This window comes from Berghia stephanieae, chromosome 11 (genome assembly GCF_034508935.2).
Source record: "Berghia stephanieae isolate SIO BIC M18660-M18661 chromosome 11, UCSD_Bste_1.3, whole genome shotgun sequence".
NCBI lineage: Eukaryota > Metazoa > Mollusca > Gastropoda > Nudibranchia > Aeolidiidae > Berghia > Berghia stephanieae.
This window is the reverse complement of record NC_088370.1, coordinates 17,788,787-17,812,794: the sequence shown is the minus strand read 5'-3', so window position 1 is coordinate 17,812,794 and position 24,008 is coordinate 17,788,787. Positions and strand designations below refer to the sequence as shown.

At 38.2% G+C, this 24,008-nt stretch overlaps 1 protein-coding gene across 13 annotated transcripts in view; it reads left to right on the top strand.

Annotated features, from left to right (window-relative positions):
* The window catches only part of LOC144957338 (aquaporin-5-like), a 243,831-nt gene that overhangs the window by 104,588 nt on the left and 115,235 nt on the right, over positions 1–24,008 (top strand). For 9 of the 13 annotated variants that reach the window (XM_078888498.1, XM_078888505.1, XM_078888493.1 and 6 more), the window contains exon 2: positions 17,154–17,717. In XM_078888498.1, coding sequence (XP_078744624.1) covers positions 17,502–17,717 — 216 coding nt within the window. In that variant the 5' untranslated portion in view covers positions 17,154–17,501. Of the gene's footprint in view, positions 1–3,048; positions 3,126–12,490; positions 12,579–17,153; positions 17,718–24,008 lie in introns of those variants that run through there. The other 4 variants (XM_078888495.1, XM_078888496.1, XM_078888494.1 and 1 more) reach the window with 2 other exon arrangements.

The window sequence follows — 24,008 nt, the reverse complement described above, 5'->3', positions numbered from 1 at the left end:
TTAAAAATTCACCCCATACACCGGAGCATACTCAATGTCTCAATCGTTTCTATGTTATATGTTTGTGATGAGAATATTGGCTATTAAGCTTAACTGCTGGTCAAAATTATTTCGCGTTGGTGGTGAACGAATCGGCGATCTCAAGAAGTGGGTGAGAGAGGGATCTAGAAATGACTTTGGGTTTGAAACGAATATTTTTGTGTTCGTGGATAGCTCACACGGTAGAGCCACGCTCTCACCTGCCAGGCGGAGTTGTCGTACCAATAAGGTCGCAGGTTCAAACCCCACCACCGCCGCGAAAAATTTTTTTATTCTCTATTGTCTTCTGGCACTTTTCTACTCACTTTATATCTTGTTGTTACCAACATAAGTGCCTGCTCCACTCACTTTTCTGTATCAATAGATTTGACGATGTCATCATATGTATATTAAAGGCGTTGTCTTTCTAGATAACAATAACACATTATTAAACGGTAAATGCGGACCCGGTAGATCAATCGGTAGAGCACTTCGCTTCACAAGTGAAGGGACCGAGATCGATCCCGGGTGCAGTCGAGTTTTTTTTTTTTTTTTTTTTGGGGGGGGGGGGGGGTTATCTGACCCACCCTCCCTGCCTGCATGTCCACTCGGCAATTAATGAGTAGCTGAGTCTGAAAGATTTGACGAAATGTACTTTGCGATAGACTAGCGTTCTGTCCAAATGATAGCAAGCAATTACTATTGTCCGTTTCACGCTATAGAAATCGGGATAAACTCCAGTTTAGTGGGCCAGATGATTTTGGACTACTTAAACGATAAATGTGTGGCTATGTGGTCTTGTGGTATGACACTCGCTTTTGGATCGGAAAGTCCTGGGTTCCAGTCTCGGTTGCCGCATAGTTTGAGCCCTTGGAAAAGACTCTTTAATTACATTCTCTCATCGTAGCCAGCGTGTAAAATGAGTACCTTGCCATTAATAGCGTTGTCTCTGTCGAAAAAAAAAGGTATAGATAGTATGCAGATGACGTCACTCAGGCCTTTGTTATTGTTTTTGCCATCCGCGTTTGTGAGTTGTTCTCACTAAACTGTATTAACCAGACTATAAAAGTTCATGGTTACACAGAGTTTGTGTGTTGGTCCGTTATACTTCCGGATGGCAATGTTGTGAACTCCTTGGCCAAGCGCATTCTATCTATACGTAATATAGCCTGACAGGCGTCTTGTCTCGTTCTCCATGCTAAGTGTTGCTGTTGGTCAGGGACCCTTCGTAGAGTGCTTTCAGGACTTTCAATGGATATTGCACTATATAAACACTCAAGTTGTTTGTTGTTTAAAGAAATATATAATATCGGGTAATATAAGTTTTGACTGGGTAATCTCTGTGGTGTAGTTGGTAGCACGTCTGATACAGTAATCAGGAGGTCCGAGGTTCGATCCCCAGTGGAGGAAGACTTTTTTTTGGGATTGTTTTTTTTTCTGGTATTTTTATTTCTTGTTTTGTCTGGAACTTTCTCATACAAACTTTTTCGGATCTTTAATGGTTGTCAATACCAATTCTTCTATGGCCGCAGACATGCTCTCAGCAAAGTCTCTCTCTCTCTCTCTCTCTCTCTCTCTCTCTCTCTCTCTCTCTCTCTCTCAGATAAGATAAAGATCTGAACAAGTGTGTATGAAAGGTGCCAGAACAAGAAAGACAAATAGAAGAAGAAAAAAAACATCCCAAAAAGTTAGTCTACACCTCGACTGGGGATCGAACGTCAGACCTTCTGATTACCGGTCACACGTGCTACCATTACACAAGACATTATTGCTTTGTCTGGCACATTTCATGCACACAAGTTCAGATCTTTATCTTACACTGGTACCGGCTTTTACATTATTCTGAATTTGATATCTCTCTAATAAGTCTATTCGAGACGCTTTACGAGTAGCACTTAGTCTACAGTTGTGTGCTGGTTACAACTATAGAAATCTCCGACAGCTTGACGGGCAAAACAGGTGAGCGTTTTACTAAAGCTAAAACTATTTTCTCAACAGATTGGACCACTTTGCTCCAATCCTTGAACAGAGCTGAACGTGGTCTATTGTTATAATACTCTCGATTCTCCTTGTACATGGTCAATACCAGAGACCACATTATAGACAAGACATGCATGGAAGACCACCGCAATAGGATCCAATAGTCTGATGTCACGTCCGCCGAGCAACCAGCAACTTGGTTCTAAACAAAGAAAATCGGTGCTTTTTATCCTTCATGCTGGCTATAACTTTTCACATGTCATGTTATCAGAATGTATAAAAGTGAAAACATGATCAGATTTATAATGTTTTTCTCCTCTGGATACACTTATATACTCGTTGAGAAGTACGTCATAAGGGCGTACGCCATTGTTCCGATAGTTTAGAACCAGTTACTAAGTTACTATGCGTCATTACGAGGGAAGTGACGTCACAACTGTTGAATCCTATTATCTAATATAATCATTCGAATTTGCTATGACGGTGTTTTTCTTTTTATTTAAAAGAGAAATAAAAATATTATAATATTTTTAAAAACCCACAAAAATCTTTGAAACATTCGTGAAATGCAATTAAAGAGTCTCCTTTGATTGGTTAATAGAAGGAACGAACTTGACGTCACTCGCCTCTTTGTTATTGTTTTTAGCCAGCAATGTTTATGACTCGTTCTCACTAAATTGCATCAATCAAGACTATAAACGGCCAAGAAGGTTATACACAGTTTTGTGTGCTGGTACGTTAAATCCGGTTGTTAGACCAATTTCACAGGCGGGTGGTTGGATGGGAGCATCACCCTTGAATCATATACCTATGATGTTCGCATGGGTGTACGATCCGATAGTGATGTCGTTTCTTCTTCTCTTTACTAGCCTATCCTGCTTCTTTGGTTTGTGATTGTATTTTTGACAGGGGATATTTTTTTTCTGTAAATCTTCTGCCTGTTTATTCTTGGTTATTTATAATTTAGCTTATGATATCTTTAGGTTATGATTTTGATTTACATTTGTACTATTTTTGTTAGATTGCTTGTTTTTTTTTTTTTTGTTTCAGCGGTCTCTCATATAACCTCAATTGTGTTGGAAGAGACCTAAAGCAACAAACAAACAATAAAAAAAAACAATTTAACAGTGAGTACATTCAAGAAAAATAATTACATTATGTGTTTGACGTCCAACCACTGTTTAACTCTCTCCTTACCAGCCATTTTCAAGATAATCCCCAAAACTTCACACCCAACTAGCATAAAAATAGATTATTTATCACTCAGCAGTAACATTATTGCGATAAATAATTTCTTTAGCAAAACATGCTCTACAACATATAGTTCATTTACTTTAGATTTTATGATAATACAAAAGAAATTTGAATTAAAAAATGTTGGTTGTATCGTAACGAATGTGACGATTTTCTTTTAGTTGGTAAGGAGAGGGTTAATAATATAATTTAATATAATTTAGACAGCCATAGAGTACTGGGTCGACCAAAAGTCTCTGTAAAGAAGACGATAATAATAAAACCAGTTAATGGTTAAGACACGTGACCGGAAGCGGTGATATGTTGGGATGAGCTCACTCACTCACTCACTCACTCACTCACTCACTCACTCACTCACTATCCCGCGTCATCCTCATTGACGTTGGCTGCTCGCACTCTCCGATGACAAAAGTCTGCCCATTCCCTTCATATCACATAATTCTCTTCCATTCATCTCTGTCCATTCTAGGATGTTTTTTAAAAAAAATATAAATGTGACCCATCGTCTCAAAACGGTATTATGTCGGAACGAACCATATGCTTAAAAGCCGAATTAAATGTTAAAGTGATCAAAAATATAAATTGTTGGCATTAGCACCATAAAATATGGTATCCATTCTCCTCAATAAAACATACAAACTCAACACAAGGCTGATATTTGTGCTATGAATTCAATTTTCAATATCTTGACTTAATACCGTTTTGAGGCGAAGGGTCACAAATAGGCCGAGGTCTTTCCCTTCTTCGTTCGCTCTCCATTTCCGGGATGATCTGGTTGTTAGAAATTGAACTTTATAGACACCAATATTGAAAACAAAATAAACGCATTCCGCCACGTCATTTTATAAAGGAATATAGATAGTCCATCAAACAAAGATGTTTGATGCCGGCTATGTGGTCTAGTGGTATGACACTCGCTTTCGAATCGGAAGGTCCTGGGTTCGAGCGAGCCTCGCTCGGCGCATAGTTGAGACCTTGGAAAAGACTCTTTGCTCACATTCTCTCACCGTACTCAGGTGTAAAATGAGTACCTGGCCGTTTACAGCGTTGTCTCATCCGAAAAAAATTGTAACATCGCCTAACAGGCGTCATGTCCCGTAAGTGTTAAATGTTGCTGTGGGCCAGGGACACCTTGTAAAGCGCTTTGAGCACATTTAGTGGATATTGCGCTATATAAAAAAACCTAAAGTTCATATCAACAGGAATCACAATGTTGTCCAAAAGTGAGCAGATTGGGTATCAACAATCTTGCCCAAGGAACAAACAACACGAAAGTCCCTGAAGCGGGGCTCGAACCAGGGATCTTCCTGATCACTGTACAATGCCTTAACCATTCGGCCGGATATAACGTACCAACGCATAAAACTGCGTGTAACCTTAAACGTTAATAGTCTGCTTGGTACAATTTAGTGATAATTACTCATAAACGCGGATGGCAAGAAACAGTAGCAAAGACCCGAGTGACGTCAACTTCATTCTATCTATGGGCCATTGTGTTGGTTACCACTGTTCGTGTCTTGACAGCGGATTACCAGGCATTTCTGGTGAGCATTTCACACATAAAGCTATTTTCTCAACAGATTGACGCACTTCCTAATAATAAATGTCTGCTATTGACCCTCTGAAGATATCTTGACCTGCTCTATTGTTATACAGATCTATATGTCACTCTCTCGAATCTCCTAGCTCATGGTCAATGCCGAAGACTACATTATTATATACGAGAAAGTAGAGAGAATGTGCTAACAGCTATCTCAACAACATGGATTTGTCATAAGTTGTACTTTGTCGTACGAGTACACGAGGCTAATGCATGTTATACTATTCAGTGACCACAGTACAATCTCCTTATACCGCCACAGCTTGATGTTTTGATAGAATTAGTCGTTGAACACTATTGGCGGTACAGCAAATAAAGAAGTATGACTTGCTTTTTTTTAGAGTCTCGATAGCTCACTTGGTAGAGCACTCGCCTCACACGAAATGGGACCGAGGTTGAATCTGGTTGTAGTCGAGTGATTTTTATGACCCCCATGCCTCCTCCCCACCCCACCACCATGCAGTAATTGTAGCTGGGTCTGTTAGATCTGGCGGAAAGTATTTTGCGATAGACTAGTGTCCTGTTCAAAGGGTAGCAGTAAGTTACTATTGTCCATTTCACGCTAAAGAAACCGGGATTAATTCCGGTTTCATTGCTCTGAAGGGCTACTTAAAAAAAAAAAAAATTACTGTCGGTTCTTAAGATTTAAGATGCTTAAGACGTCTCTAAAATTTTCTGTACCATTGCCTTCCTCGGTTTATGTTTTTATTGTTTTTTGATGTTGGCCGAAGAAGGGTTTTGAGCCCGAACGTTCCGTGTTTGGTATTTTGTTATTTTTGTTTCTTTTTTTTTTTTGTTCTTTTATTATCCATTTCACGCTATCGAAACCGGGATAAACTCCGGTGCCATGGGCCTAATGGCTCTGAAAGACTGCTGCTGGTGTTGTTTGTTTTTTGTTTTTTTTTTTGTTTTGTTTTGTTTTTGTATTTTTTGGGTTTTTTTTTTCAATTCACTTCTTTTAGGACCTTTGCGTTCCTAATAATAGTTCGATTTTAAAATGCATAAGAGGTCTCTCAACGAGTTTTTAAAAAGTTAGCTCAGGATAGAGGAGGATGGAAACTGTTCGTCTGTGACCTATACCCTGACCCAGGGTGAAAAAGGCAATGATGATGAAGCGTTCCTCACTTTGCGCTCCTTTGATATGAATGCTGATTAAGATCTCTGAAGATCTCTGAAGATTTCTTAAGATCTCTGATGATCTCTTAAGATCTATGAATATATTCCTTTGATTTTAGTTCTTGATGTTTTGGAAGGCGGTTTAAGGTCTCTGCATTATGGGACAGTAAAAAGTGATAAACACAAATTAATATAACTGCTTAAAAGAAAAGAAAAAAAAAAGAAAAGAAAAAAGAACAAAATACCAAACGGGGAACGTTTCGGCCTCAAAACCATTCTTCATCCAAGGTCATGGGTATTTAATCTTGAGTTAATTTCACAAGTTCAATCGAGAAAAATAGATATACTTGGTTGATATAATAATTTAAAATAAGCAATCTGATTTTTTTTTTCTGGTGCCTTTAATTTAAAATCGCTTTTTTTTTTTGTATGAAATAAATGTGATCCACGGTCACAAAACGGTATTATGCCGTGGTAAACCAAAACTGGAATCAACGGGTCGTGCGGTCTAGTCGTATGACACTCGCTTTCCCGATCGGAAGGTCCTGGGTTCGAGCCTCGTTTGGCGCATGGTTGAGTCCTTGGAGAATGCTCTTTATTAACATTCTCTCACCGTACTCGGGTGTAAAATGACTACCTGGTCGTTAACAGAGTTGTCTCTGTCCAAAAATGTAATATCGCCTAACAGGCATCATGTCCCGTCCTAAATGTTAAAAGAAGCTGTTGGCCAGAGGGAGCCTTGTAAAACCCTTTGAACACGTTCAGTGGATATTGCGCTATATAAAAGCCCAATCTTTAAATTTAGATTTAAAGGTTAAAATAGTTGAAAATGTGTATATTTTGTATGTGTCAGACCAAAAAATTATATTCAACCTCCTTAGTAAACCAAGAAAACTTAATATACCTCATAGTTTTGACTATAAATTCAATTTCCAGCAATATAACACATTGGAACATAATACGGTTTTGAGGGGATGCATCGCAAATAAGTCTCAGGTTTAAATAATTTGATAAGTTTTGGGTCGTCATAAAAGATATATAATTCTGTAACAATGTTTTTTTTTCTGGCTAAAATGTTATATAAAGTGTTAAGCCAGAATATAATACGCTATACAATGATACATTTGTTCGTACAAGACTACATAATTCGGCAAACAAATGGTTGCTATTTATGGATACAGAATTGGATTCATTAGTCTGATGTCACGTCCACCCAGCAACGAGCAGCTTGGTTCTTAACCAAGAAAATCAGTACTTATCATTCTTCATGCTGGCTAGAACTTTTTCACGTCATGTGATCAGAATGTGTAAAAGTCAAAACATGATCAGATATGTAATTTTTGTTTCTCCTGTGGCTTCACTTTTATGCTCGTCGGATAAGTTATTCATGAGGGCATTCGCCATTGTTCCGATAGTTTAAAACCAGTTACTAACTTACTATGCGTCATTACGAGGGAAGTGACGTCACGACTGTTGAATCCTATTACAAACTCCAGTAGCCGCTTTGACCACTTAACTTAACTTGAGCTTTTATATAGCGCAATATCCACTAAACGTGCTCAAAGCGCTTTACAATGGGTCCCTGGCAAACAGCAACACATAACATGTAGGACGAGACATGACGCCTGTCAGGCGATATTACAATTTTTTGGGACAGAGACAACGCTGTTAACGGCCAGGTACTCATTTTACACCTGAGTACGGTGAGAGATTGTGAGTAAAGAGCCTTCTCCAAGGACTCAACTATGCGCCGAGCGAGGCTCGAACTCAGGACCATCCGATCCGAAAGCGAGTGTCGTACCACTAGACCACATAACCGCACAATTATTGTACTGCTGTCGCGATTAAGTCAAAAAGCCTTGAATTTTCAGGTGGCTATAAACGTATAATTTAGTTATAGCTCACTAAATAGAGCACTCCCTTCACACGTATAACGTATAATTTAGTTATAGCTCACTTGATAGAGCACTCCCTTCACACGTATAACGTATAATTTAGTTATAGCTCACTTGATAGAGCACTCCCTTCACACGTATAACGTATAATTTAGTTATAGCTCACTTGATAGAGCACTCCCTTCACACGTATAACGTATAATTTAGTTATTGCTCACTTGATAGAGCACTCCCTACACACGCAAAGGGACCGAAATGAATTCCGGGTAAAGTCGAGGTTTATTTTTATTATCTTTTCTGACCCCTCTATCTATCCAGGATTGATTGGGTTGCTAATTCTGTTAGACATGGTGGAAAGTACTTTGCGATAGACTAGCGTCCTAACCAAAAAAAGGTAGCAAAACAATTCTTCCCGTACTCAGGAAAAACCCATATTTGAAAATTTGGCCAGAAAATTCGTCCTTCAAATATGGATCGATTTAAACGACCATCATCTCGGCAGAACTTCTCAAACCTGGGATTTCCCAGGTTTGAGAGTTTTTGCCAAGAAGAGGGTCGTTTAAATCGATTGATATTTGAAGGACGAGTTTTCTGGCCAAATTTTCAAATATGTGACCCAACGTCTCAAAGCGGTATTATGTCGGAATGAACCAGATGCTAAAAAGTCAGATAAAAGGTGAACTGGTCAAAATTATGAATGATTGGTATTCAGCAACTTGAAATATGATAGTCATTCTCCTCAACAAAGTTTATAAACTCAACGCAAGTCTGATATTTCTGGCTACAAATTCAATTTTCAGCATCTTAATTATCCCGACTTAATAACGTTTTGGGGTCACATATGGGGTTTTCCAGAGTACGACAGAATTGATAATAGCCGTTTCACGCTATCGAAACTGGGATAAACTCCGGCTCCATGGACATCGAAAGGACGACGACTACTGTATAAAGATTGTATAATTATACAAACAAGCCATTGCTATTTCTGGCTACAGAATTATACAAACTACAATAGCCACTTTGCTTTGCGCAGTCCTATTAAGACAAAAAGCCTTTAATTTCAATTTGGCCTTATACATATTCAATTAATTACTTTACATCATATTATCAGTAACTATGAATTACACATTTTGGCAAAAACTATTTGGCACGATATTTAAAAGACAACATTAACCTCTTTGATGACTCGGTTAAAAAGTTGTTGTCAAGTTTTAAGATGAGTTGAATGAATCGATATATTGTACACATTTTCTCGGCGGAAAGGGGATAAATGACGTTTTATGATTGCCCGGACTTGTGTGGTCAAGTAGTTTGAGTAAATAGAACCCGTGGACAGTGGACAGTAGCCGGGTAGAAGGCCACTCAATCTTGTATCACTGGGCTTTCTATGACATTTCGAGTTCCAGAAAGACATACGCGGAATGTTCTTGTAACCTGTCTGCAGTGCTGTAGGTACTCTGGAAAAATAAACAATGATTATTGAATTTGGCCAGAAAACATCTTTTATATATCGATCGGTTAAAATAACAAGTATCTTGTTTTTAAAAATCTCAAACCTGGGACTTCTTTGTAGAATTTTCTTTTTTTTTTTAAAGTCCCCTCAGGTTTGATGGTTTTTGACAAGGTGAAGGTCGTTTAGATATCCATTGATATAATTTGAAGACGAGTTTTCTGGCCAAATTTTTTTTTAAACGATTTATTTTTCATATTATGACTGCAGGGTACCACGCACACGCACACACCCACACGCACACACACATCCACACACACATCCACACACACACTGACATACACACACACACACACACACACACATAGAGTCGTCTGGGAACCGTTGTCCACGTTGTGGTATGTCAGTGTTACTGAATCGGTCAATACTTTCTGACCTTGTACACGGTGGTGGTGGTGGTAATGAAGGTGGTGGTGGGTGGTGGTGGGTGATTAAGGTGGTGGTGGTGGTGAAGGTGATGGTGGTGGATTGCAAGAAATAATTTTAACTTTCAATGATATTATTGATAGCTTGAGCATTTAACCTGAGCATCTATATAGCGCAATATCCATCAAACGTGCTCAAAGCGCTTTACAAGGGGTCCCTGGCCAACAGCAGGAACATTTAGGACCGGACACGACCCCTGTTAAGCGATATTACAAATTTTTTTTCGAACAGAGACAATGCTGTAACTGGGTGGGGTTCCTGACCTCCCATAGTGGGCAGGGAGGTACATAATGTGTCTTCTATCCCCTTATGTCTGTTTTCCAACATGTTTTCTCTCTTTCTCTTGGAATGAGATAACTTGGTTTTGTTCTGGCCCTGGCCGGAGTCCTAGCTGGGAGGGAAAGAGTCAAATGCATAGTTATTGTTTTGGGAGATGATATGTTTTCCCTTGTAAATCATCTCTCCGTTATGTATTATTATATTTGTTATTTTTTGCATTATGTATAAGGTAAGCATTTGAGTGTATTCCTCTTTGTTGGATTTTGTGCTTGTGTCCGGTGAGACTTATAGTTGATCTCAGACTAAGTACATTGGTGATATGCCCTTGGAATCTACATCTGATCCCTACTTTTACTATCCCATTTTATACCTTTTTACTGGCGCTGATATAACCTAAATGTGTTACAAGCGCCGTAAAACCCTTAAAAACAAAAACAATCAACGCTGTAAACGGCTAAGTACTCATTTTACACCTGCGAGGGTCGAACCCAAAACCTCCCGATCCGAAAGCGAGTGTCATACCACAAGATCACATAGCCGCACAAGCCGATACTGAAATATTGAGACATGAAACTGAGAGGGTTCTTCTGTATGTGGGGTTTTCAATGTCAAGTAGGTAAACATAACATAATTTGTGTATAGATGCTGTGCGCTTGGTTAAAAAACTCACGTCATTGCCATCCAGGAAAATCACGGACCAACACAAAAATAAAAAAATACCATGTGTTGAAGGTTTATAGTCCCATTACACAATTTAGATTTGTGACGAAATACTTTGGGTATTTCTTTTTTGTTTTCTCTATTTTTGTTACTACAATATCACACTTGGCGAAACTCCAATACGACTGAAGAAACGCCATTGGTTTACAAATAGGCTTTTGTTAACAAAGTAAATATTATAAACCCGATTTTGACGCCTCGTGGACTTTAAAAGGAAAATCGTTAAGTTGTCTTTCATTTTTACTCTTCCCTGTCACGCCTTTTCTGTGAGATTTTATAAAATCAGTCATTCGTGCAAATACCAGAATCATTGATGCCATGTGTTCAAATAAAATACTCAAAATATCTTGTCCACCTGATAATGCGCACCATACCAATATATCTCGGTGTCTATTTTTTTTTTTTTGTCAAGGAGAACAGAATAGACACCTAGATAACCACGCCTCTCGGACAGTCGTCAATCATAATGTAAACGATCGCAGTGGTTGGGTAAATATCGCGAACTTCACAGATTTTACTATCGGTGGTATGCGTGTAAGTAAAATACTAACTCTTAATCGATCGCTGGAACAAACGCTGAAGAATGTGTGTAAACTGAAAACGTTTTTTATAATATTATGATCGAGAAATTCGTGTGATAACATGTCACCATCTGGCGGTATAATAACAATAACCATAATCAGATATTTGTTACCAGTTCCCCTTTGTCTTACTTTCTCTTGGGTGCTTTAATTGTAATTCTATTTCTTTTTACTATCCCATTTTCTACCTTTTAACTGGCGCTGATATAACCTAAATGTGTTGCAACGCCGTAAAAACACTTAAAAACAAAACTAAACTAAACTATCGGAACAATGACAGACGTCCTTACGAAATAAATCTCCGACGAGGATAAGAGTGTATCCAGAGGAGAAAAACATAAATCTGATCATGTTTTGACCCGGTACGTCAGTCTTTTCCAAAGACAACTATGCGCCGCTCAAAGCAGGATTCGAACCCTGGACCTTCCGGTTTGAAGGCGAGTGTCATACCACAAGACTACATAGCCGCACTTTATATGTGACCCTTCGCCTCAAAACGATGTGATGTCGGGTTGGTTAAGATGTTGAAAATTGAATTTATCAACCTTGTGTTGAGTTTATTTGATTTATTGAGCAAAATGTATACCATATTTTAGGGTGCTAATGCCAACATTTTATATTTTTACCCAGTTTAACATTAAATTCGGCTTTTAAGAATATGGTTCGTTTCGACATAATACCGGTTTGAGACGATGGGTTACATATTTTTATGCACAAAGCAAACGACGCCGACCCATCGGAATTCCTTCCCGTCTCATTAAATGTAGAGAACGAGTGTTTGAAAAAGGCACTGGAGTGCCAAATGTACACAAATCAGAAGTGCGGTGCTTTAGTAGGGAATTGTACACAAATCAGAAGTACTGCTCTTTAGTGCGAAATGTACACACTAATCACCAGGCAAAGGCTACTTAGCTATTGTAATTGGTTGTGATCAGGAAATGAACGGTTATGTAACGGGGGGTTTAATGATGTAGATAGAGCTGGAGGTATGGAGAGACAGACAGAGAGAGAGAGAGAGAGAGAGAGAGAGAGAGAGAGAGAGAGAGAGAGAGAGAGAGAGAGAGAGAGAGAGAACACATTGTCTGATTTTTATTTCAGTCAAACGTTTCTTTTTGTGGTGACAAGGTTGGTGGTGGTTAATTCTGTGTTTCGTTTAGTTTACTCTTTGGAGCTTTTGTCGGCGATCCCGACACATTCAGGTCATAATATCAAATTAAGAAATTATGGAGCAGGCACTGTAAGATAATGAACTGAACAAGTGTGTATGAAATTTGCCAGACGAAGCAAGAATGAAAAATACAAGAAAGAAAAAATCCCCAAAAATCAGTCGACCTCGACTGGGGATTGAACCTCAGACCTTCTGATTACCGGTTTGAAGTTCGATCCCCAGTCGAAGTCGACTGATTTTTTGGGATTGTTTTTTTTTTCTTGTATTATCATCTCTTGCTTTGTCTGGTTACTTTCATACCCGCTTGTTCAGTCCCTTTGTCTTTCAGGTCATACTTGCGTTAATCTTATTAGTAATATGTGTAGTTACTTGGTCTTGTGATATGACACTCGCTTTCGGATCGGAAGACCGCAAGTGTATAGTGGCCTCGCTCGGTGTATAGTTGAGTTCTTATAAAGAAGGCTCTTTACTCACATTCTCTCACCGTAGTCGGGTGTAAAATGAGTATATGGCTTTAACAGCGATGTCTCTATTAGAAGAAAAAAAATTGTAATATCGCCTAACAGGCGCATTGTATCGTTCTACATGTCACGTGCTGCTGTTGGTCGGGAGGACTCCTTGTAAAACGATTTGAGCACGTTTATTGGACTTTGCTCTATAGATAGAACGAAGTTGACGTCACTCAGGTTATTGTTATTGCTTTTTGCCATCCGTGTTTATGAGAAATTCCCACTAAACTGTATTAACCAGACTAAACGTTCAAGATTACGCATAGTTTTATGTGTTGGTCCGTTATACTTCAGGATGTCAATGTTGTGGGCTTCTTGGCCAACTTAATTCTTTCAAAAGTTTTTTTTTTTTTGTTTGTTTCGTTTTAAAATAATATTTTGTGATCCATCGTCTTAGAACGGAATTTTGTCAGTATGAATTAGACCCCAAAACGTGAATTTAGATGTAAAATAATGAGAAATTCAAACTTGAAGATGCTTCCAATGGTTGAAATATTATTATAATATTCGATTCTTACACTCTTGGTTTTTGGAATTCCTGACGCGCTCCCAACCGCTGCACGAGCTTGCGAGTGGGCGTCGGGAACAAAGTTTGAATTCCAAAACGTATGAGTGTAAGAAATTGTTTATTCTACCCCTCAACCCATTCGGATTTTGTCGTCGCTGCGTAAAAGACATTTTCAAAAATATTTAAATGATACTTCTTTTTCCAAAAAATTTAGTTTTAGTGAAATTTAACGTTTGATAATCAGAGGTCACAAATTAAACTATTATTGTAAACTTGATATCATTACGCCGAACTATTTAGGGATAGGGATGGAATAATATTTATTATTTGCCACGAGGAATAGAAACAATCCAAATTTCATAGATAAGATTCTGTAGCTATATAAATTATTTAATGAGAAGCAAAAGTCCCAACCGCACCTCTCGGATAATCGTCATAATGTAAACAATGGCAATATTTGGTAAGCATAGCAAACGACACTATCGATGGTACGTGTCTAAATGAAATACCCACTATTCACCGATTGATCAATAGAACCGACACAGAACAACACAATGTGTCAACTTAGACGTTTATAATATGATCGAGAAAATCGTATGATAATTCACCTAAAGATTTTTTACCAATTATAACATGGAATTTGTAACACACCTTCACACGTGCTCGGACAAACATTGTTGGTTGTTTATAAACAATAACGTGAATGAAATCGACCCTTCTTTGATCCTTGTTATTGCTTTTAAACCGCCAAATGAGTGACTATCTAGTTGTCACGTGATTCTCTCGATCAGATTATACGTTTACACATAGATTTCTGTGTTGGTTCTATTTATCAAGCGGTAGAATAGTGTGGGTATTTTACTTAGACATATACCATCGATAGTAAATCCTGTATAGTTCGCTATGTTAACCAATCACTGCCGGTGTTTACATTATGACGACTGTCCGAGAGGTGTGGTTATCTAAGTCATCCATTTGACGATATATATATAGGATCAAGGATGTTTGAACAGTGGGTGTGAATATATTAGACGTGAATATTATAGAGAATAAAAGGGTACGAAATAAGGTTGATACAAGAGAAGATAAACGTTTGTGTGTATGTGTGTGTGTGTATGTGTGTGTGTATGTGTGTGTGGTTATGTGACGGAGTGAGTGAGTGAAACACAGAGAGAGATTCGGAGAGAGATAGATAGATAGATAAATAGATAGATAGATAGAGAGGGGAGGGAGAGAGAGAGAGAGAGAGAGAGAGAGAGAGTAGTATAAGAGATGAGAGAAGAGATTTAGGTTATGAGAGATATTTTTAGGCTTAGTTTGTTGGTTTTATTCTATGTCATTCTATTTCCTTTTTATTCTTTATTTGCTAAGTTATTTTCAGAAACGCATTAGTCAATGGCAACACCTGATGTAAATTTCTATTGATCAAGCTGTAGAACAGTGTGGGTATTTTACCAATCACTGCCATTGTTTACATTATGACGACTGTCCGAGGGGCGTGGCTATCTAAGTCATCCATTTCACGATATATTCTATTATATAAGATCATGGACTTTGTCAATGTGTGAACAGTGGGCGTGAATAATATATTAAATGTAAATATAGAGTATAAAAGGGTACGAAATAAGGTTGATACGAGAGAAAATAAACGTTTGTTTGTTTTTGTGTGTTTGTGTGTGTTTGTGTGTGTTAACGAGTTAGAGACACACACACACACACACACACAGAGAGAGAGAGAGAGAGAGAGAGAGAGAGAGAGAGAGAAGATAGATAGATAGATAGATAGATAGATAGAGAGAGAGAGAGAGAGAGAGAGAGAGAGAGAGAGAGAGAGAGATAATTTGGGAGGCGTGAGAGATATTTTTTATGTGTTAAGTTTTGTTAAGCTTTTTGTTGGTTTACTTCAATGCCATTGTATTTGCCTTTTATTCTTTATTTGCTTAATTATTTTCAGAAACGCATAAGTCTATGGCAATACCAAATTTCAATTTCCAGAATAAATAAAGGTCATCTTATCTAATCGTATCTTATAAGAACAATAACAATGACCAGAGAGAGAGGTCAATATCATGCACGTTATTGTTTATAAATAGCGTTCGCTTGGCTAAGAAACTCACAGCATTGCCATCCTGAATCATAACGGACCAACACGACAAAACTATATGTAATCTTAAACGTTTATAGTCTGGTTAATACAGTTCAATGGAAACTACTCATAAACAGGGATGGCCAAATACAATAAACAACGACCTGAGTAACGTCCACTTCGTTTTATCTATAAAGAACCAACCATGTTTGACCGACCACGTGTGAAGGTGTGTCACAAATTCCGTGTTTTGATTGGACAAAAATCTACCCCCCCCCCATCTCCTAGTTGTATTCAGTTTTCTTCATTACGTTTTACAATCCATAGCATATAGCAGCTTAGTGTCCATTGTGCGGCTATGTGGTCACTGGATGGGGTACCTGACCTCATATAGTGGGCAGGGAGGTACTTACCGTGTCTTCTATCCGCTTATATCTATTTTCCTACTTGCTTTTTGTCTTTGTCTTAGAATTAGATGGTTTTTGTCCATTCCCAGGTCGGATACCCTGGCTGAGAGGGAAACAGTCAAATGTATAGTTAGTTTTGGGAGATGATATTTTTCTACTCTGTTAGTTATGCACTGTATTATGTTTTGTTTACATGTTATATATGATTTGTAAACATTTGAGTGTGTAGCTCTTAGTGGGGACCTGTGCTTAACGTCAGAATGAGACATTTAGGTGATCTCAAACTAAGTACTTTGATAGTATGCTCTTAGAATCTACATATGTTTCCTATTTATTTGAACCAATTACTCACTCACTCACTCACTCAATCCTCTTAGGCTTGTTGACACTTGAGGCGATGCAAGGGATCTCCACCTGGTCCTGTCAGCAGCTATTCTTGGGATCTCCACCTGGTCCTGTCAGCAGCTATCCTTGGGGTCATCTCGAAGGGCAGACTTCTCGCTGTTAGGTCCCTCTCTACGGTTCGTCTCCAATTCTCTTGGGGCGGCCTCGCTTCCTCTTTCCTTGGGGTGTCCATCGCAGAGCCTTTCTTATCAATTCCCCTTTGTCTTACATTTTCTTTGGGTGTACTTTAATTGTAATTCTAAAACGATATACTATCCCATATTGTTCCTTTTTACTGGCGCTGTTATGGTCTACATGCGCTATAAGCCCCTTTAAACCCTTAAAAACAAAGACATAACAACAGCTAAAAAATACAAACAGCTATGTAGTCTAGTGGTATGACATTCGCTTTCGGATCGGAAGATCCTGGGTTCGAGCATCGCTAGGCACATAGTTGAGTCCTTGTAGAATGCTCTTTACTCACGTTCTCTCACCGTACTCAGATGTAAAATGAATACATGACCGAGAAAATTATAATATTATCATGTTTCGTCCTCAATGTTAAATGTTGCTTTTGGCCAGGGATCCCTTGTAAAGCCATTTGAGCACAATTAGTGGATTGTGCGCTATATAAAAGCCCAAATTTTTAATTGTTTTATTTATAAATGTGATTGTTTTTCTTTTAAAAACAACAACTTCTATCTTATTTCAGATCTCAGCAAGATTCAGCCAGTAGTCCGGATTGACTTTTTCACCAAACCAGTTATTCATCAACCACTCATTGCCCATCAGAAACATTCCACAGCGATCCACAGATCGAAATAAAATTTGGATCTCCAATCGGATAAAAAAGAAACAAACTCGGATACAATTGAGTATAAAAAATAATAACAACAATAAAACATTTTGTACGACTAAAATCTAACAGAGGATTATTTCCAGGGTTCAAAGTTCAATCACAAACTGGACATTACATCAACTGTGATATTATCGTGAAGTGATCTTGTTTTGTTTTTTAACATTCCATAATACAACTTCTACAAGTTCAAATCCTTACAAGATGGAAGCTCTCTACATCCATATCGCCAACAAACTCGAGGCCATCCGGTTTGGAAGGCCGGCCGGCTCCGACAAGATCCTGGACGTCTCGGAACTGAAATCTGTAGCGCTCTGGCGAGCCGTTTTTGCCGAGTTTCTGGCGCAGATCATCTTCGTATTCCTGGGTTGTATTTCAGCCACTCACATCGGGAATAACAACCCGACAGATTTTGTCAAGGTAAGGATGTTTTAAATGTTACCCAGGGCTGCTTCAAAACCGTATTACCACGTCGTAGTAACTCGACGAAAACAACAATAACAAAACAAACGAACTAGATCATCGATACAGCGCATAATCCACTAATTTTGCTCAAAACTTTAAAATCAAATTTATGTCAATAGAATACAAGTAAACTTAACTCAGATTCAATTTTCATCATACAAAATCACCCTTACCCTTTTGACGCGTTAGGTCAACATCATCATCATCATCATCAACGACTACTACTACTACTACTACTACTACTACTACTACTACTACTACTACTACTACTACTACTACTACTACTACCACCACCACCACTACTACTACCACTACTACTACAATTACTATTACTATTACTACTACTACTACTACTACTACTACTACTACTACTACTACTACTACTACTACTACTACTACTACTACTACTACGACTACGACTACGTCTACTACTACTACTACTACTACTACTACTACTACTACTACTACTACTACTACTACTACCACCACCACCACTACTACTACCACTACTACTACCACAATTACTATTACTATTACTACTACTACTACTACTACTACTACTACTACTACTACTACTACTACTACTACTACTACTACTACTACTACTACTACTACTACTACTACTACTACTACTACTACTACTACTACTACTACTACTACTACTACTACTACTACTACTACTACGACTACGACTACGACTACGACTACGACTACGACTACGACTACTACTACTACTACTACTACTACTACTACTACTACTACTACTACTACTACTACTACTATACTACTACTACTACTATACTACTACTACTACTACTACTACTACCACTACTACTACCACTAACTACTACTACTACTACTACTACTACTACTACTACTACTACTACTACTACTACTACTACTACTATTACTACTATTACTAATACTACTAATACTACTACTACTACTACTACTTCTACTACTACTACTACTACTACTACTACTACTACTACTACTACTACTACTACTACTACTACTACTACATACTACATACTACAACAACAAATACTACTAAGAGTCATCGCAAAGCGGCACGCTTGGCTATGCTCATCGCAAGTTGTTGACTGGAACGAACGATAAATACGACGACAAACTGAGCGAGCGGGGCAATGACCACTCGCTCTATCGTCCGTTGTCTCTAATCGTCGTCACCGCAACGTCTGTAATATTATATAACAAAGAATAAAATCAATATTAACAAATTAACTGGCGTATTCTGGAAAAATACGTATGTAAAGATTTGTCCAGAAAAGTCGTCCTTCAACTATCGATCGATTGAAACGACTCTCATCTTGGAAAAAATAAATCTCAAACCTGGAAATTTATAAGGAAGACTTGACGTCTCAGGTTTGATTTTTATATTTCTATTCGTCCAAGATGAGTTATTTAAATCGATTGTTATTTGAAGGACGATTTTTCTGGCCAAATTTTAAAAATACTTTTCTTTTCGATAGTATGGCAGGTAACTGTTTACAGAAGCAATATAACAGCTACAAAAACAAAAAAAAAAAAAGAAAAAAATACCAAACACGCAACAATCCTAGCTAAAAACCTTTCTCCAGCCAACAAAATTATGTCTTTATTGGGTTTTTTTGTTGTTGTTGTTGACTGAAGAAGGGTTTTGAGCCCGAAACGTTCCGTGTTTTTGGTATAATTTTGTTCTTTGTTGAAGTTGTTATAATATTCAATTTTGTTTATTACTGGTTGCAGTCCACAGCTCCGGGCAGCAGCCAAGTATCACAGCCAAGTAACACACTTAACAATAGGGGCTAAGCTTTTGCTTGAATCCAAAATATTTTTATGAACCGTTCATCATCCCTCCTTTCCCTTACCACCCCTCCCCACCCCCAACACCTCTCTCCACTCCTCCGCCCGTCCACCAAGTAAATGATATTCGTCGTTTGTTACAAATTTGTTTTTAAGCTGTGGTGGATTTGTGATTTTTGTAAACGTGATAAAATGACATTTTAATGCACCCAAAGTTCAACTTAATGTCTCAAAAACTCAAATTTTCTCACGCATCAAAGTAATAACATTCTAATTTAATTTCCACCACCCCAGTGGTTTTATAACATTTAAATCATCTTAACGACTTTAGTAACGCCTAGTTTAATGTTCTTTGATATTTAATTTTGATCAATACGAAGATAACGGGGGAAAACGGTTATAATTTATCAATCGTGACAACAGTAAAAATGGTTATTGTTTATCCATGGGTCTTATTGTTTTGTTTTTTTTTTTTCCATGTGACTTTTAAAATTGGACAAAAAGATGATAAACCAAAAACTAAACTATGTGTTACTAATGTCGTGAGTGGTTTTAAATGTTATTAAACCGCTGAGGGTTGTTTACCTGAAGAAGGCCAAAGTAGGCCGACACGTCGTTTGTTTTGTGTTTTTTCCCTTATATTATAAGTCATATTTACTCAATTTATCTTTCACTCCGACAAAAAAGATAAGCCAGTTATGAAACTGTTAACTCACTCAACCCTAACACCGACTATATCCGTAGTTTACCCGGGTTACTTTTACCCCATGTCAATTTATTACATTATTCTGAGACAAATTATTGGCATAGTATCAAAGCTAATGTTTTTAGTTTTTACATGTTAATGGTAGTTGAATAAAAATATCTATGTACATTCTCATTTTAAATACATAGTTGTCCAATTTTGAAAAGTAGCTAAAATATATAGGATTGAGTGAGTTAAGTCCGTAATTCCAATCTAGCTTATACAAAAATCTAAATACAGCGCCTTGTTTGTGCGACTATGTGGTCTTGTGGTATGACACTCGCTTTCGGATCGGAAGGTCCAGGGTTCGAGCTTCTTTCGGTGCATAGTTGAGTTCTTAGAAAATACTCTTTACTCACATTCTCTCACCGTACTCATGGGTAAAATGAGTACCTGGCCGTTAACAGATGTTGTCTCTGTCGGAAAAAAAAAATGTATTATCGCCTAACAGGCGTCATATATCGTTCTGTATGTTACGTGTTGCTGTTGCTCATTGACCCTTTGTAAAGCGCTTTGATAACGTTTAGTGGATATTACACTATATACAAGCTCAATTTTTTTTTTTGTTTTGTTTTGTTTGTTTATTGTATTTATTATGGTAGTTAGTACTTTTGACACCAAAATTAATAACACCAAAACATTTACAACAACAGCAAAGGAGACCACCGTCCGTGACAAAAACTGCCAAAAGATGCATTGGGGACGCTAAGTAGGACAATATATATGCTATGAATTTATGGTAATCCGTCAATATAATTTAGCAAGTTGACGATTCTCGCACCGGGCGTTGTGGAGTGGCGAGTGACGAGCTTAAAGTTTAGCTTTTATATAGCGCAATATCCACTAAATGTGCTCAAAGCGCTTTACAAGGGAGGGAACCCTGGCCAACAGCAACATTTAACATGTAGGACGGCACATGACGCCTGTTAGGCGGTATTACAATTTTTTTCGGACAGAGACAAAGCTGTTAACGTACCAGGTACACATTTTACACCTGAGTACGATGAGAGAATGTCAGTAAAGAGCCTTTTCCAAGGACTCAACCATGCGCCGAGCGAGCGAGGCTCGAACTCAGGACCTTGCGATCCGAAAGCGAGTGTCATACCACAAGACCACATAACCGCACGTAGTAGTGATGTCTGGCGAGTAGCAATGTTTTGAGGACAGACAGATCCCGGTTGTCTTCCACGCCATTGGTTGGTCGATCGTTGTCTTGATCGGTTCGGGGAACGTTATCGTTAACTTACTATGTACTACGGAATGGCTTTTAGTGTCCTTCAGAGCCATTAGATCCTGACCTCCCATAGTGGGCAGGGGGGTACATACTGTGTCTTCTATCCCCTTATATCTGTTTTCCAATTGCTTTCTGTCTTTGTCTTGGCATGAGATTACTTGGTTTTGTCCTGGCCCTGGCCGGAGTCCTAGATGGGAGGGAAACAGTCAGATGCATAGTTATTGTTTTGGGAGATGATATTTTTTTTCCTTGTAAATCATCTCTCTGTAATCTATTATTGTTATTTTAATGTATAATGTAGGCATTTGAGTGTGTTCCTCTTTGTTGGATTTTGTGCTTGTGTCTGGATGAGACTTATAGGTGATCTCAAACTAGGTGTATTGGTGATATGCTCTTGGAATCTACATCTGATCGCTATTTGTTCCCAATTCCCATATGTCTTACTTTTTCTTGGCTGCTTTAATTGTAATTCTAGAACTTTTTACTGTCCCATGTTCTTCCTTTTTACTGGCGCTGATATAACCTAAATGTGTTGCAAGCGCCGTAAAACCCTTAAAAACAAAAACAAAACAGAGCCGTTAGGCCCATGGAGCCGAAGTTTATCCCGGTTTCTCTAGCATGATCCACATCGCAGCAGACGTCGTCATCAGGGGAAAGAACTATCTCAACAAATCAGAGATTCTGCCAACTTTTTCCCAGTACTGGAATTAGGAGACGATCGGCAATAAGTCAAGTCAAGTCTCTAGCGTGAAACGGACAAATTCAGTTGCTTGCTATCCTTTGGATAGGACGCTAGTCTATCGCAAAGTATTTTCCGCAAAATCTAACAAGATTCAGCTACCCATTCGCTGTTGGGTGGACAAGGGGGTCGGGGGAAAAATCTCGACTGCACCCGGGATCGATTTCGGTCCCTTTGCGCGTGAAGCGAGTGCTCTACCTACTGAACTATCGGCACCCCCTGGCTTTACGGTAATCCCTCAATATTTCCGACTATAATTAGGATTTAAACCGTTAACTGCCGTACTCTGGGAAAAAAATAACCAAATATTTTAAAATTTGGCCAGAAAACTCGTCTTTCAAATATCGATCTATTTAAATGACCCAAATCTTGGCAAAAACTCTTAAGCCTGGGACTTCAAGAATATATCCCGATGTCCCAGGTTTGAGAGGTTTTGTTTTTTCTGCCTAAAACGACAGTCATTTAAATCGATCGATATTTGAAGGACGAGTTTTACTGACCAAAGTTTAAAATATTATGGATTTTCCAGAGCATTACGGCAGAATTCAGGTTCTGTTCTATCTTTAAACAAACTTAAGCTTGAGCTTTTATATAGCGCAATATCCACTAAACGTGCTCAAAGCGCTTTATAAAGGGTCCCTGGCCAAGAGCAACACGTAACATGTAGTATGAGACATGACGCCTGTTAGGCGATATTACTAATTTTTCGGACATAGACAACGCTGTTGACAGCCAGGTACTAATTTTACACCTGAGTACAGTGAGAGAATGTGAGTAAAGAGTCTTTTCCAAGTACTCAACTATGTGCCGAGCGAGGCTCGAACCCAGGACCTTCCGATCCGAAAGCGACTGCCATACCAAAAGACCACATAGCCGCACAAACGATCAGCCATTAGAAGAATTATTCTCTGTATACCTGAAGCCATCAAAATTATGTTTATAATCATTATCTCCATAATATATAATGTTATTTAGCCACACACATCAATAGTATAGTAGGTAGAAAGGACCTCTCGTAACCTTTGACCTTATCGCAGGCCTTAACCATACCTATTATCATCATCATCAATCTGTCCATCTGCCAAATTCAAAACCAACCCCCCCCCCCCCCCCCCTCTCATCCAACACCCCCCCCCCCCACACACACACACACATACACATAGCACCACCACTAAACCCACCCCTTCCCCACTCCACCATCACACCTTCCAACAAACCTTCAACAATCGCTTACCTTTGAGATAGGCCTAGTCTAGTTTGATCTAATATATATTATATATATATATATATATATATATATATATATATATATATATATATATATATATATATATATGTGTGTGTGTGTGTGTGTGTATGTGTGTGTGTGTATATTAAAATCTTCATTGTTATCAGTTAATGAAAGAATCACGTTGTTTATCACATTCCCCAAAACATAAAGCCTTGGATTTGATACGAAAAACGAAATCAGATACTTGGGCTACATAGATCAATTACTTGCAAGCTCCCAGAATATTTCCTTATGCTGACGAAACAGTTTATTCTATTTTTAACCCTTTCCTTACCAACTATAGGAAAATCGTCACATTCTTTACGATAAAACCATCATTTTTCTTATTCAAATTTCTTTTCATAAAATTTAAAGAAAATAAACAGTGTTTTGTAGAACATGTTTTGCTAAAGAAATTATCTATCACAGGAACATACTGCTAATGTGTTGAG